This window comes from Salvelinus alpinus, chromosome 2, assembly GCF_045679555.1.
Source record: "Salvelinus alpinus chromosome 2, SLU_Salpinus.1, whole genome shotgun sequence".
Lineage (NCBI taxonomy): Eukaryota > Metazoa > Chordata > Actinopteri > Salmoniformes > Salmonidae > Salvelinus > Salvelinus alpinus.
The window spans coordinates 112779000-112794387 of record NC_092087.1 but is presented as its reverse complement, the minus strand read 5'-3'; the positions used below and the strand labels follow the sequence as shown (position 1 = coordinate 112794387).

The window sequence follows — 15388 nt, the reverse complement described above, 5'->3', positions numbered from 1 at the left end:
ATGTGCTGGGTGGACGGGAGGAGATCACAGGATTGCTTTAGGGGAAGTGGATGAACATCTGTGGATTAGGCGAAGGAGGGTGTTGAGGTCAGGTCAGATCCCCTGAAGGGAGTAATAAGGGTTTAGTATCCTGTTACCCGCTTCCTGTCGACCCAGAAGATGTAAGGATTGGAGAGGAGGAGGAGTGTCTAAAGTGGGGTGTTTATACTTGTGATGGTGAGAACATGTTTTTGTCTGAACTACGGCTGTAACGACCCTTTGGGGAGAATTAAACCTGGTTCAGCTTCTCTAGTGTCCGTGAGTAACGACCCTTTGGGGAGAATTAAACCTGGTTCAGCTTCTCTAGTGTCCGTGAGTAACGACCCTTTGGGGAGAATTAAACCTGGTTCAGCTTCTCTAGTGTCCGTGAGTAACGACCCTTTGGGGAGAATTAAACCTGGTTCAGCTTCTCTAGTGTCCGTGAGTAACGACCCCTTGGGAAGAATTAAACCTGGTTCAGCTTCTCTAGTGTCCGTGAGTAACGACCCTTTGGGAAGAATTAAACCTGGTTCAGCTTCTCTAGTGTCCGTGAGTAACGACCCTTTGGGAAGAGTTAAACCTGGTTCAGCTTCTCTAGTGTCCGTGAGTAATGACCCTTTGGGAAGAATTAAACCTGGTTCAGCTTCTCTAGTGTCCGTGAGTAACGACCCTTTGGGGAGAATTAAACCTGGTTAAGCTTCTCTAGTGTCCGTGAGTTATTTACTCTGAATAATTAGAACCGGACACTATAATTAGTGTTCCCTGAAGGAGGGAAACGAGGTACAACACCTGATTGGCCCCACCCCTTCTTGGGTCGGTGAAGAGCGGTATTACATTTAAGGAATAAATCCGAGCCTCACGCTCATCACCTGTGGAAGGCGGAGCTTCCAGCGAGGCGTGACTTTAATAGTATGTTGTACCTAGTTTCCCTCCTTCAGGGAACAGTAGTTATAGTCATAACTATGTTACCTAGTTTCTCTTTTTCAGGGAACAGTAGTTATAGTCATAATGTTACGCTTGTCATATGATGAACTTCAACTTAAATACGGGATCTTGCTGTCGGACAGTTTTCTTGTTTTCTGAAATGCACTCGAATTATGTATCATTTAGTGGCTCCTTATGTTACGCTGGGAAAACAGTTTTCGTGGGCACAGAAATACTAAGTAATTTCAGAGTTTGCTAAATCCAATGGTTTTTAACTGAGTCACCTTGTAATCCAAGATGGCGTAGCAGTAAGATGTGTTTGTTGTAAATGTTATGTTTTTGTTTTTTTTGGCAAGACACCTCACCCAATGTGATACGGAACTGCAATTTTTTAGACCTTATAGCTGGTAACTCCAGCAGAAGCTAACCAGCTAATTAGCTACTAGCTATTGAGTCATTGTTAGCCATTGCTACCTTTACCTTTTTAGCTCAGACACCAGCCGCTTTTAGCCTGGATAATACCTGCCAGTCTGCACAGCGCGATATCAACCCTTAGCATATCGGACTGTTTTTCTCTACATCACCGTATTCCTGCCGTAAGCTCTGGACCATTACACCAGATAATCGCAGCTGGCTAGCTGCTACCGAGTGGCCCAGCCCCGAAGCTAGCCTTGAGCGAGGCCCATCTCCCGGCCTGCTCAGTGGACCCTATGATCACTCGGCTGCACAGCTGATGCCTCCCAGACTCTTCACTAAGACGACTAGAAGCCACTACATCACCGGATTCCTGCCGTAAGCTCTGTACCGGATTGGGTATAGTGGCTAACGCCCTTGTCCCGAAGCTAGCACCAGTTAGCCTCGAGCCAAGCGCATCTCCCGGCTAGCGTAGTATCGACTACCTAACGGCTTCCCTGGTTCATATATTGCTGTTCACTGGACCCTATGATCACTTGGCTACATAGCTGATGCCTGCTGGACTGTAGATTTGTCACGGTTCTCCATTTTGTTTATCTGTCTCGAACTCAGGCCCAGTGTGTAGTTAACTGACCCTCTCTGCCCATTCATCTCCATTTTACCTGTTGTTGTCTTTGCTGATTAACTGTTGTCTTACCCGTTGTCTTAGCTAGCTCTCCCAATCAACACCTGTGATTGCTTTATGCCTCGCTTTATGTCTCTAATGTCAATATGCCTTGTATACTGTTGTTTAGGGTAGTTATCATTGTTTTTATTTTACTGTGGAGCCCCTAGTCCCACTCAACATGCCTCAGAGAACTCTTTTGTCCCACCGCCCACACATGCGGTGACCTCACCTAGCATAACTGGTGCCTCCAGAGATGCAACCTCTCTTATCGTCACTCAATGCCTAGGTTTACCTCCACTGTACCCGCACCCTACCAAACCCTGTCTGTACATTACACTCCTTTTATTCTCTGTTCACACCGCACTAGATGACCAGTTCCCTCATCCTACTCCTCTGTTCCTCGGGTGATGTAGAGGTTAACCCAGGCCCTGTGTGTCCCCAGGCACTATCAATTGTTGACTTCTGTAACCGTAAAAGCCTTGGTTTCATGCATGTTAACATCAGAAGCCTCCTCCCTAAGTTTGTTTTTCTCACTGCTTTAGCACACTCCGCCAACCTTGATGTCCTTGCTGTGTCTGAATCCTGGCTTAGGAAGGCCACCAAAAATTTGGAAATTTCTATCCCCATCTACAACATTTTCCGTCAAGATATAACTGCCAAAGGGGGAGGAGTTGCAATCTACTGCATAGATGGCCTGCAAAGTCCTCGGGGTTTCGCCTGCTAAATAAGTTCTGTTATACACACAAGACATGATTCAAACATTTTTAGAAACTTCAGGGTGTTTTCTATCCAAATCTAATAATATGCATATCTTATCTTCTGGGGATGAGTAACTGGCAGTTGAATTTGGGTGTGCTTTTCATCCAAACGTGAAATTGCTGCCCCCTATCCTAGAGAAGTTAGATAACGATCAAACGATCACCCCTCATCACTGTCAAACGCTTCCTAAAACACTTCTGCAAGCAGGCCTTTCTAATCGACCTGGCCCGGGTATCCTGGTATCCTCCTGTCGGTAGAGAATGCCTGGTTGTTCTTTAAAAGTACATTCCTCACCATCTTAAATAAGCAAGATTTCAAAAAATGTAGAACTAAGAACAGATATAGCCCTTGGTTCACTCCAGACCTTACTGCCCTCGACCAGCACAGAAACATCCTGTGGCGTACTGCACTAGCATCGAATAGTCCCCGCGATATGCAACTTTTCAGAGAAGTCAGGAACCAATACACACAGTCAGTTAGGAAAGCAAATGCAAGCTTTTTCAAACAGAAATTTGCATCCTGTAGCTCTAACTCCAAAAAGTTGTGGGACACTGTAAAGTCCATGGAGAATAAGAGCACCTAATCTCAGCTGCCCATTGCACTGAGGCTAGGAAACACTGTCACCACCGATAAATCCACGATAATCGAGAGTTTCAATAAGCATTTTCTCTATGGCTGGCCATGCTTTCCTCCTGGCTACCCCAACCCCGGCCAACAGCTCCGCACCCCCCTCAGCTACTTCCCCAAGCCTCCCCAGCTTCTCCTTCACCCAAATCCAGATAGCTGATGTTCTGAAAGAGTTGCAAAATCTGGACCCGTACAAATCAGCTGGGCTAGACAAGCTGGACCCTCTTTCTAAAATTATCCGCCGCCATTGTGGCAACCCCTATTACTAGTCTGTTCAACCTCTCTTTAGTATCGTCCGAGATTCCTAAAGATTGGAACGCTTCCGCGGTCATCCCCCTCTTCAAAGGGTGTGACAATCTAGACCCAAACTGTTACAGACCTATATCCATCCTGCCCTGCCTTTCCAAAGTCTTCGACAGCCAAGTTGACAAACAGATCACTGACCATTTCGAATCCCACCGTACCTTCTCCGCTGTGTAATCCCGTTTCCGAGCTGGTCACGGGCGCACCTCAGCCTCGCTCAAGTTACTAAACGATATCATAACCGCCATCGATAAAAGACAGTACTGTGCAGCCGTCTTCATCAACCTAGCCAAGTCACCGTATTCACCGTATTCTTATCGGCAGAATTAACAGCCTTGGTTTCTCAAATGACTGACTCGCCTGGTTCACCCACTACTTCTCAGACAGAGTTCAGTGTGTCAAATCGGAGGGCCTGTTGTCTGGAGCTCTGGCAGTCTCTATGGGGGTACCACAGGGTTCAATTCTCGGACCGACTCTTTTCTCTCTTTTCTCTGTATATATCAATGATGTTGCTCTTGCTGCGGGTGATTGCTTGATCCACCTCTACGCAGACCACACCATTCTGTATACATCTGGCCCTTCTTTGGACACTGTGTTAACAAACCTCCAAATGAGCTTCAATGCCATACAACACTCCATCCGTGGCTCCCAACTGCTCTTAAACGCTAGTAAAACTAAATGCATGCTCTTCAACTGATCGCTGCCCGCACCCGCCCGTCCAGCATGACTACTCTGGACGGTTCTGACTTAGAAAATGTGGACAACTATAAATACCTAGGTGTCTGGCTAGACTAAACTCTCCTTCCAGACTAATATTAAGCATTTCCAATCCCAAATTAAATCTAGAATCGGCTTCCTATTTCGCAACAAAGCCTCCTTCACTCACGCTGCCAAACATACCCTCGTAAAACGGACTATCCTGCCGATCCATGACTTCGGTGATGTCATTTTCAAAATAGCCTCCAACACTCTACTCAGCAAACTGGATGTAGTCTATCACAGTGCCATCCGTTTTGTCACCAAAGCCCCATATACCACCCACCACTGCGACCTGTATGCTCTCGTTGGCTGGCCCTCGCTACATATTCGTCGCCAAACCCACTGGCTCCAGGTCATCTTTAAGTCTTTGCTAGGCCGCCTTAATTCAGCTCACTGGTCACCATAGCAACACCCACCCATAGCACGCGCTCCAGGAGGTATATCTCACTGGTCATCCCCAAAGCCAACACCTATTTTGGCCGCCTTTCCTTTCAGTTCTCTGCTGCCAATGACTGGAAGGAATTGAAAAAATCACTGAAGCTGGAGATTCTCCCTCACTAACTTTTAGCATCAGCTATCTGAGCAGCGTACCGCTCGCTGCAGCTGTACACAGCCCATCCAACTACCTACCTCATCCCCATTTTTTATTTTATTTACTTTTTTTGCTCTTTTGCACATCAGTATTTCTACTTGCACATCATCATCTGCACATCTGTCACTCCAGTGTTAATTTCAAAATTTGTAATTACTTCGTTACTATGGCCTATTTATTGTCTTACCTCCTTACTCCATTTGCACACACTGTATATAGATTTTTCTATTGTGTTATGACTGTACGTTTGTTTATCCCACGTGTAAATCTGTGTTGTTTTTGAGGCACTGCTTTGGTTTATCTTGGTCAAGTCGCAGTTTTAAATGAGAACTTGTTCTCAACTGGCCTACCTGGTTAAATACAGGTAAAATAAAACAATATATAATCTTAACTTTATTGACAACACCCAAATGGATACTGTCATTAACCTTTTGGGGCCAGGGGTGCCGCTAGCGCCACTCCTCCCACATTCCACTGAAAAGGCAGAGCGGCAAATTCAAAAAAACCTTTTTTTTAAATATTTAACTTTTACACATTAACAAGTCCAATACAGCATATGAAAGGCAGACATCTTGTGAATCTAACCACCATGTTCGATTTTTAAAATGTTTTACAGGGAAGACAAAATATGTAAATCTATTAGCTAACCACGTCAGCAAAAGAGAGCACTTTTCTAACTGCATCAGTTTTTTACTCCGTCACTAGCTATCACTAATTCGACCAAATGAAGATATATATAGCCACTAACCAAGAAACAACTTCATAAGATCACAGTCTGATAACATATCTTTTGTATAGCATTTTTTTTGTTGAAAAATGTGTATATTTATGGTATAAATCATAAATTACATTTCAGCTACAATAAGAAAGCAGCCATAACATTTACAGACACCAACATCAAATACCTAATTACTCCTCATAAAACATTTCTGAGAAATACATACTGTGCAGCAATTGAAAAACAGGATTCTTGTGATTCCAGACAATATTTCCGATTTATTAAATGTTTTACATCGAAAACTAAATGTAGCGCTAAATTAGCATAGCCACGCCAGACAGACACACTTGGGCGCGCGCGACCAGTAGACATGCACGACAGATATATGAAATAACATTATAAATTTGGTCTTACTTTGGCTGATCTTTCATCAGAATGTTGATCAAGTTGTCCTTAGTCCAGAAGAGTCGTTCAATCCCTTCAGAATGGCAACTTTCCATCTTCATTTAGCAGGGGTACTCGTCGAGTGGCACGGAACTCTCCAACGTAAACAAAATAAACATTACGGAAAACTCCCGAAAAAATTCAAATAATCTGATTAAACTATATTGAAAAAACATACATTACGATGACATGGTCTCATTTATCAAATCAAATCCGAGCTGGAGATAGTTCACATCCGAAACGGCAGCAAAACAAAACATGATCTCTCCCAAGTCGCACGCTTCTGACTTCCTGAAATTGACGGTCATGTCAAAGAAATAGGTCTTATTTCACGTCAGAACAAGATAAACGCATGATTTCTCCTCTGACGTACTCTTGACACCCAGAGGAAGGCGTACAAGGTGTGTTCCGGGTCATAAGTGGCATGACCATGTATAGGCAGAGCGTTGAAGCGAGCATAAACATCTTGCATTTTACTTCCTGGTCGGGGAAAGTGCTGCCAAAGGACTTGTGTTCCACTCAGAGAAAAAATTAAAACGTTTTTAGAAACTTGAGACTCTTTTCTATCCAATACTATTAACCATATGCATATTGTAAGATCAGAAATTGATTAAAAGGCCGTTTGAAAATTTGCGCATATTTTCCAGTTTTTCCAATTCGCCCCCTATAGCCCAAACAGGTTAATGTGGTTCTTCAATAATTACACATAATTCTTAATACTGTCGCTGTTTAGTTAGTCACATGTTCAACTATTATCAGCTGAATCAGGAAATCATTTTCTGAATGCCAGTCACATGACAAACATCACGACATGCAACAACAACCAGCTTCTTCATTCATTACTCTGGTAAAGACAGTTATGCCGTGCTCCACGTTGGATCCAACATCCCTAACAAATTGATGTTTATAATGTTATTGTCTGCTTGATTTACTGTAGGGTCTCGTTAGTCTGTTTGCACACAGAGATACTTAGCTCATAATGTGTAGAGAACTGTTCCTTGATGGATAGGCTATTGTACAACACACAGAGCTATTTTCCTTTATTTGTTGTTTGGTGAAGTTATGGCTCCTACAGTAGGTCTATGTTATTGTTAGGTGAAGTTATGGGACAATTTTGCAAACAGTGTACAAACCCTCATTGTCAGGCTGGTGGAAAAGACAAAGAGCATTTTACTGGTTGAAGGGTTTTTTAAGTACAAAGCGGTTGATTTGCGATGATCACACAAACATTATATTAAGCAGGACATTCAAACGAGCCTTACAATTATAATCCAAAGTAGTGTGAAATGCACTCATAAGCAACCTGGAAATGGAGGCTACTCCCCTGAGTTTTCCCCCATTCACATTCAGAATACTTTGTGAAAAACTAAAAACTAAAAAAAACAAAAATCTTTGCTATAACTATTATCCTCACTAGCGGGAAGGAGTTTCTACAACCAGATATACTACATCCATAACTAGTGGTTTCCTCATTACCAGATATACTACATCCATAACTAGTGGTTTCCTCATTACCAGATATACTACATTCATAACTAGCGGTTTCCTCATTGGCAGATATACTACATCCATAACTAGCGGTTTCCTCATTACCAGATATACTACATCCATAAATAGTGGTTTCCTCATTAGCAGATATACTACATCCATAACTAGTGGTTTCCTCATTAGCAGATATACTACATCCATAACTAGCGGTTTCCTCATTACTAGATATACTACATCCATAATTTTCGGTTTCCTCATTACCAGATATACTACATCCATAACTAGCGGTTTCCTCATTAGCAGATATACTACATCCATAACTAGCGGTTTCCTCATTACCAGATATACTACATCCATAACTAGTGGTTTCCTCATTAGCAGATATACTACATCCATAACTAGTGGTTTCCTCATTAGCAGATATACTACATCCATAACTAGTGGTTTCCTCATTAGCAGATATACTACATCCATAACTAGTGGTTTCCTCATTACCAGATATACTACATCCATAACTAGTGGTTTCCTCTACCAGATATACTACACCCATAACTAGTGGTTTCCTCGTTACCAGATATACTACATCCATAACTAGTGGTTTCCTCATTAGCAGATATACTACATCCATAACTAGCGGTTTCCTCATTACTAGATATACTACATCCATAATTTTCGGTTTCCTCATTACCAGATATACTACATCCATAACTAGCGGTTTCCTCATTAGCAGATATACTACATCCATAACTAGCGGTTTCCTCATTACCAGATATACTACATCCATAACTAGTGGTTTCCTCATTAGCAGATATACTACATCCATAACTAGTGGTTTCCTCATTAGCAGATATACTACATCCATAACTAGTGGTTTCCTCATTAGCAGATATACTACATCCATAACTAGTGGTTTCCTCATTACCAGATATACTACATCCATAACTAGTGGTTTCCTCTACCAGATATACTACACCCATAACTAGTGGTTTCCTCGTTACCAGATATACTACATTCATAACTAGTGGTTTCCTCGTTACCAGATATACTACATTCATAACTAGTGGTTTCCTCATTACCAGATATACTACATTCATAACTAGTGGTTTCCTCGTTACCAGATATACTACATCCATAACTAGTGGTTTCCTCATTACCAGATATCCATAACTAGTGGTTTCCTCATTACCAGATATCCATAACTAGTGGTTTCCTCATTACCTGATATACTACATCCATAACTAGCGGTTTCCTCATTACCAGATATACTACATCCATAACTAGCGGTTTCCTCATTACCAGATATACTACATCCATAACTAGCGGTTTCCTCATTAGCAGATATACTACACCCATAACTAGTGGTTTCTTCATTACCAGATATACTACATCCATAACTAGTGGTTTCCTCGTTACCAGATATACTACATCCGTAACTAGTTGTTTCCTCATTACCAGATATCCATAACTAGTGGTTTCCTCATTACCAGATATACTACATCCATAACTAGTGGTTTCCTCATTACCAGATATCCATAACTAGTGGTTTCCTCATTACCAGATATACTACATCCATAACTAGTGGTTTCCTCATTACCAGATATACTACATCCATAACTAGCGGTTTCCTCATTAGCAGATATACTACATCCATAACTAGCGGTTTCCTCATTACCAGATATACCACATCCATAACTAGTGGTTTCCTCATTACCAGATATACTACACCCATAACTAGTGGTTTCCTCATTTTCTGATATACTACATCCATAACTAGTGGTTTCCTCATTAGCTGATATACTACATCCATAACTAGTGGTTTCCTCATTACCAGATATACTACATCCATAACTAGTGGTTTCCTCATTACCAGATATACTACATCCATAACTAGTGGTTTCCTCATTATCTGATATACTACATCCATAACTAGTGGTTTCCTCATTACCAGATATACTACATCCATAACTAGCGGTTTCCTCATTACCAGATATACTACATTCATAACTAGTGGTTTCCTCATTAGCAGATATACTACATCCATAACTAGTGGTTTCCTCATTAGCAGATATACTACATCCATAACTAGTGGTTTCCTCATTAGCAGATATACTACATCCATAACTAGTGGTTTCCTCATTACCAGATATACTACATCCATAACTAGTGGTTTCCTCTACCAGATATACTACACCCATAACTAGTGGTTTCCTCGTTACCAGATATACTACATTCATAACTAGTGGTTTCCTCGTTACCAGATATACTACATTCATAACTAGTGGTTTCCTCATTACCAGATATACTACATTCATAACTAGTGGTTTCCTCATTACCAGATATACTACATCCATAACTAGTGGTTTCCTCATTACCAGATATACTACATCCATAACTAGTGGTTTCCTCATTACCAGATATACTACATCCATAACTAGTGGTTTCCTCATTACCAGATATCCATAACTAGTGGTTTCCTCATTACCAGATATCCATAACTAGTGGTTTCCTCATTACCTGATATACTACATCCATAACTAGCGGTTTCCTCATTACCAGATATACTACATCCATAACTAGCGGTTTCCTCATTACCAGATATACTACATCCATAACTAGCGGTTTCCTCATTAGCAGATATACCACATCCATAACTAGCGGTTTCCTCATTACCAGATATACCACATCCATAACTAGCGGTTTCCTCATTACCAGATATACCACATCCATAACTAGCGGTTTCCTCATTAGCAGATATACTACACCCATAACTAGTGGTTTCTTCATTACCAGATATACTACATCCATAACTAGTGGTTTCCTCGTTACCAGATATACTACATCCATAACTAGTGGTTTCCTCATTAGCAGATATCCATAACTAGTGGTTTCCTCATTACCAGTTATACTACATCCATAACTAGTGGTTTCCTCATTACCAGATATCCATAACTAGTGGTTTCCTCATTACCAGATATACTACATCCATAACTAGTGGTTTCCTCATTACCAGATATACTACACCCATAACTAGTGGTTTCCTCATTTTCTGATATACTACATCCATAACTAGTGGTTTCCTCATTATCTGATATACTACATCCATAACTAGTGGTTGCCTCATTACCAGATATACTACATCCATAACTAGTGGTTTCCTCATTACCAGATATACTACATCCATAACTAGTGGTTTCCTCATTACCAGATATACTACATCCATAACTAGTGGTTTCCTCACAACAACTCAAAAACCACACGGAATCTCGGAGTAATGTGTACATCCCTGGTTAGAGGACAACTTGTAGAAAACAGTTGGCTACATTTAGAAGTGTTGCATTTTGATTCAAGTGGGTCACCAACACGGTAAATGTAACACAGCTCTTTTTGTTAGTCACGTTTTTTTAAATCACATAAATAGTACTCTTTCAATTCAGAGCCTGGATTTTTCCCACGGCTAATATCCATATCACGCTGAAATCAATTGAATTAGGGTTCTACATTGTGAAACTCCGTAAAATACTCATACTACAATGTTAAAACATTCTACATTGTGACATTAATTCATTGATATCACAAAATAACTCCTTCATGTATGTATTTTGTCACACTGAACACAGCTATAAGGTTTCTCTCCTGTGTGTGTTCTCTGGTGTAGAGTCAGATGACAAGATCGACCAAAACTCTTCCCACATTGACCACAGCTATAAGGTTTCTCTCCTGTGTGTGTTCTCTGGTGTAATGTCAGCTGGCCAGACTGACCAAAACTCTTCCCACATTGACCACAGATATAAGGTTTCTCTCCTGTGTGTATTCTCTGGTGTGATATCAGGCTGGTTGACTGAGTAAAACTCTTCCCACATTGAACACAGCTATAAGGTTTCGCTCCTGTGTGTATTCTCTGGTGTAGAGTCAGATGGCAAGATTGACCAAAACTCTTCCCACATTGACCACAGCTATAAGGTTTCTCTCCTGTGTGTATTCTCTGGTGCCTTGTCAGCTCTCCAGATGTAGTAAATCTCTTCCCACATTGAACACAGCTATAAGGTCTCTCTCCTGTGTGTATTCTCTGGTGTACAGTTAGAGAGCCAGATCGACTAAAACTCTTCCCACATTGACCACATCTATAAGGTTTCTGTCCTGTGTGTATTCTCTGGTGTGATATCAGGATGGTTGACTGAGTAAAACTCTTCCCACATTGAACACAGCTATAAGGTCTCTCTCCTGTGTGTGTTCTCTGGTGTAATGTCAGATGGCCAAATCGACTGAAACTCTTCCCACATTGACCACAGCTATAAGATTTCTCTCCTATGTGTGTTCTCTGATGAATTTTAATGCCTGATGAGGTGAATCTCTTCCCACAGTCAGAGCAGCAGTGAGTTCTCTTCCCTGTGGATCTCTGCTGGTGTTTCCTGAGGTGTTCTGATCTGGAGAGACTCTTCTCTGCCTCGTCAGCATCATGAGGTTGTTGAGGCTCCCCAGAGGATCCACGATAGTCCCGTCTCTCTCCTATGTGAACAACAAAGTCAGACAGATGATTAAAGGCCCACAACAGCAGAAATCCACTGTAAAAGGTGATGCCAACAGCATAGCCATGATTTTGTACAACAATTGATGTCTGTAATGAATGTTAAAATGATTTGACAATTGTCTTAAAATGAGCAACAAGTCATATTATGTCAAAAAAAAATCATTTTAGTAGTAACATCTATGATTGTAGACTAGAAATAAGTTATTCATGTTGTTGAAACTCTAAGCAGTGTGCCAGAAGACTTTTGGTCTCCAATACAGGCCCCTTTCTGTGTTGCTAAAATTGCGGCACGAGGGCAATTTGGTTGCAGAAACTCCTCCATGCTAATGAGGAAACCACTAGTTATGGATGTAGTATATCTGGTAATGAGGAAACCACTGGTTATGGATGTAGTATATCTGCTAATGAGGAAACCACTAGTTATGGATGTAGTATATCTGGTAATGAGGAAACCACTACTTATGAATGTAGTATATCTGGTAATGAGAAAACCACTAGTTATGGATGTAGTATATCTGGTCATGAGGAAACCACTAGTTATGGATGTAGTATATCTGGTAATGAGGAAACCGCTAGTTATGGATGAAGTATATCTGCCTGGAGCAAAAATGGTGAGCAAAAATTTGAGTTTTTCACAATGTATTCTGAATGTGAATAGGGGAAAACTCAGGGGAGTAACCTCCATTTCCAGGTTGCTTATGAGTGCATTTCACACTACTTTGGATTATAATTGAAAGGCTCGTTTGAATGTCCTGCTTAATATAATGTTTGTGTCATCACAAATCAACTGCTTTGTACTTAAAAAACACTTCAACCAGTAAAATGCTCTTTGGCTAGCTTTTCCATCAGCCTGACAATGAGGGTTTGTACACTGTTTGCCAAATTGGCCCATAACTTCACCTAACAACAAATATACCTGTAATGAACGAAGAAGCACTTTGGTTGTTATTGCATGACATACATAGTGTACTCTAGGACCCATAACAACAACATAGACCTACTGTAGGACCCATAACTTCACCTAACAACAACATAGACCTACTGTAGGACCCATAACTTCACCTAACAATAACATAGACCTACTGTAGGACCCATAACTTCACCTAACAACAACATAGACCTACTGTAGGACCCATAACTTCACCTAACAACAAATATAGGAAAATAGATGTGTGTGTTGTTCAATAGCCTATCCATCAAGGAACAGTTCTCTACACATTATGAGCAAAGTATCTCTGTGTGTAAACAGACAAACGAGACCCTACAGTAAATCAAGCAGACAATAACATTATAAACACCAATTTTTTAGGGATGTTGGATCCAATGTGGAGCACGGCCTAACTGTCTTTACCAGAGTAATGAATGAAGAAGCACTTTGGTAGTTGTTGCATGTGGTGATGTTTGTCATTTGACTGGCATTCAGAAAATGATTTCCTGGATCAGCTGATGATAGTTGAACATGTGACTAACTAAACAGCTACAGTATTAAGAATGATGTGTAATTATTGAAGAACCGCATTAATGACAGTATCAATTTGGGTGTTGTCAATAAAGCTATGATATTTATTATTATTATTATTTTATGTCACCTTTATTTAACCAGGTAGGCTAGTTGAGAACAAGTTCTCATTTACAACTGCAACCTGGCCAAGATAAAGCAAAGCAGTGCAACAAAAACAACACAGAGTTACACGTGGGATAAACAAACGTACAGTCAATAACACAATAGAAAAATCGATATATAGTGTGTGCAAATGGAGTACGGAGGTAAGGCAAAAAATAGGCCATAGTAGCAAAGTAATTACAATTTAGCAAATTAACACTGGAGTGATAGATTTGCAGATGATGTGCAAGTATAAATACTGGTGTGAGAAAAAAACCCAAATAAAAACATGGGGATGAGGTCAGCATTGGATGGGCTATTTACAGATGGGCTGTGTACAGCTGCAGCGAGCGGTACGCTGCTCAGATAGCTGATGCTTAAAGTTAGTGAGGGAGATATAAGTCTCCAGCTTCAGCGATTTTTGTATGTCGTTCCAGTCATTGGCAGCAGAGAACTGGAAGGAAAGGCGGCCAAATTAGGTGTTGGCTTTGGGGATGACCAATGAGATATACCTCCTGAAGCGCGTGCTATGGGTGGGTGTTGCTACGCCTTAACCAGTGAGCTGAGTTAAGGCGGCCTAGCAAAGACTTATAGATGACCTGGAGCCAGTGGGTTTGGCGACGAATATGTATCGAGGGCCAGCCAACGAGAGCTGTGGTATATGGGGCTTTGGTGACAAAACAGATGGCACTGTGATAGACTGCATCCAGTTTACTGAGTAGAGTGTTGGAGGCTATTTTATAGATGACATCACCGAAGTCGAGGATCAGTAGGATGGTCAGTTTTACGAGGGTATGTTTGGCAGCATAAGTGAAGGATGCCTTGTTGCGAAATAGGAAGCCGATTCTAGATTTAATTTTGGATGGGAGATGCTTAATGTGAGTCTGGAAGGAGAATTTACAGTCTAACCAGACACCTAGGCATTTGTAGTTGTCCACGTATTCTAAGTCAGAGCCGTCCAGAGTAGTGATGCTGGACGGGCGAGCAGGTGCGGGCAGTGATCGGTTGAATAGCATGCATTTAGTTTTACTTGCGTTTAAGAGCAGTTGGAGGCCACGGAAGGAGAGTTGTATGGCATTGAAGCTCGTCTGGAGGTTAATTAACAGTGTCCAAAGAGGGACCAGAAGTATACAGAATGGTGTCGTCTGCGTTGATGTGTATCAGAGAATCACCAGCAGCAAGAGCAACATCATTGATGTATACAGAGAAGCGAGTCGGCCCGAGGATTGAACCGTATGGCACCCCCATAGAGACTGCCGGAGGTCCGGACAACAGGCCCTCTGATTTGACACACCCACCTGTAGCACGCGCTCCAGCAGGTATATCTCTCTGGTCACCCCCAAAACCAATTCCTCCTTTGGCCGCCTCTCCTTCCAGTTCTCTGCTGCCAATGACTGGAACGAACTACTAAAATCTCTGAAACTGGAAACACTTATCTCCCTCACTAGCTTTAAGCACCAGCTGTCAGAGCAGCTCACAGATTACTGCACCTGTACATAGCCCATCTATAATTTAGCCCAAACAACTACCTCTTCCCCTACTGT

At 41.5% G+C, this 15388-nt stretch overlaps 3 protein-coding genes across 3 annotated transcripts in view; 1 reads left to right on the top strand and 2 right to left on the bottom strand.

Annotated features, from left to right (window-relative positions):
• LOC139547988 (zinc finger protein ZFP2-like) overlaps positions 1–15388 on the top strand; it is a 39726-nt gene that overhangs the window by 3374 nt on the left and 20964 nt on the right. The window lies entirely within an intron of this gene.
• LOC139549612 (zinc finger protein 664-like) overlaps positions 1–15388 on the bottom strand; it is a 438201-nt gene that overhangs the window by 419111 nt on the left and 3702 nt on the right. The gene's annotated exons all lie outside the window — the stretch shown is intronic.
• LOC139552336 (zinc finger protein 180-like) lies at positions 7271–13377 on the bottom strand. Its single transcript, XM_071363967.1, has 2 exons — positions 13366–13377; positions 7271–12328 (listed from the first exon to the last, which is right to left on the bottom strand). Exons 1-2 carry the CDS (start codon positions 13375–13377, stop codon positions 11300–11302), a joined length of 1041 nt encoding a protein of 346 aa, XP_071220068.1. The 3' UTR covers positions 7271–11299.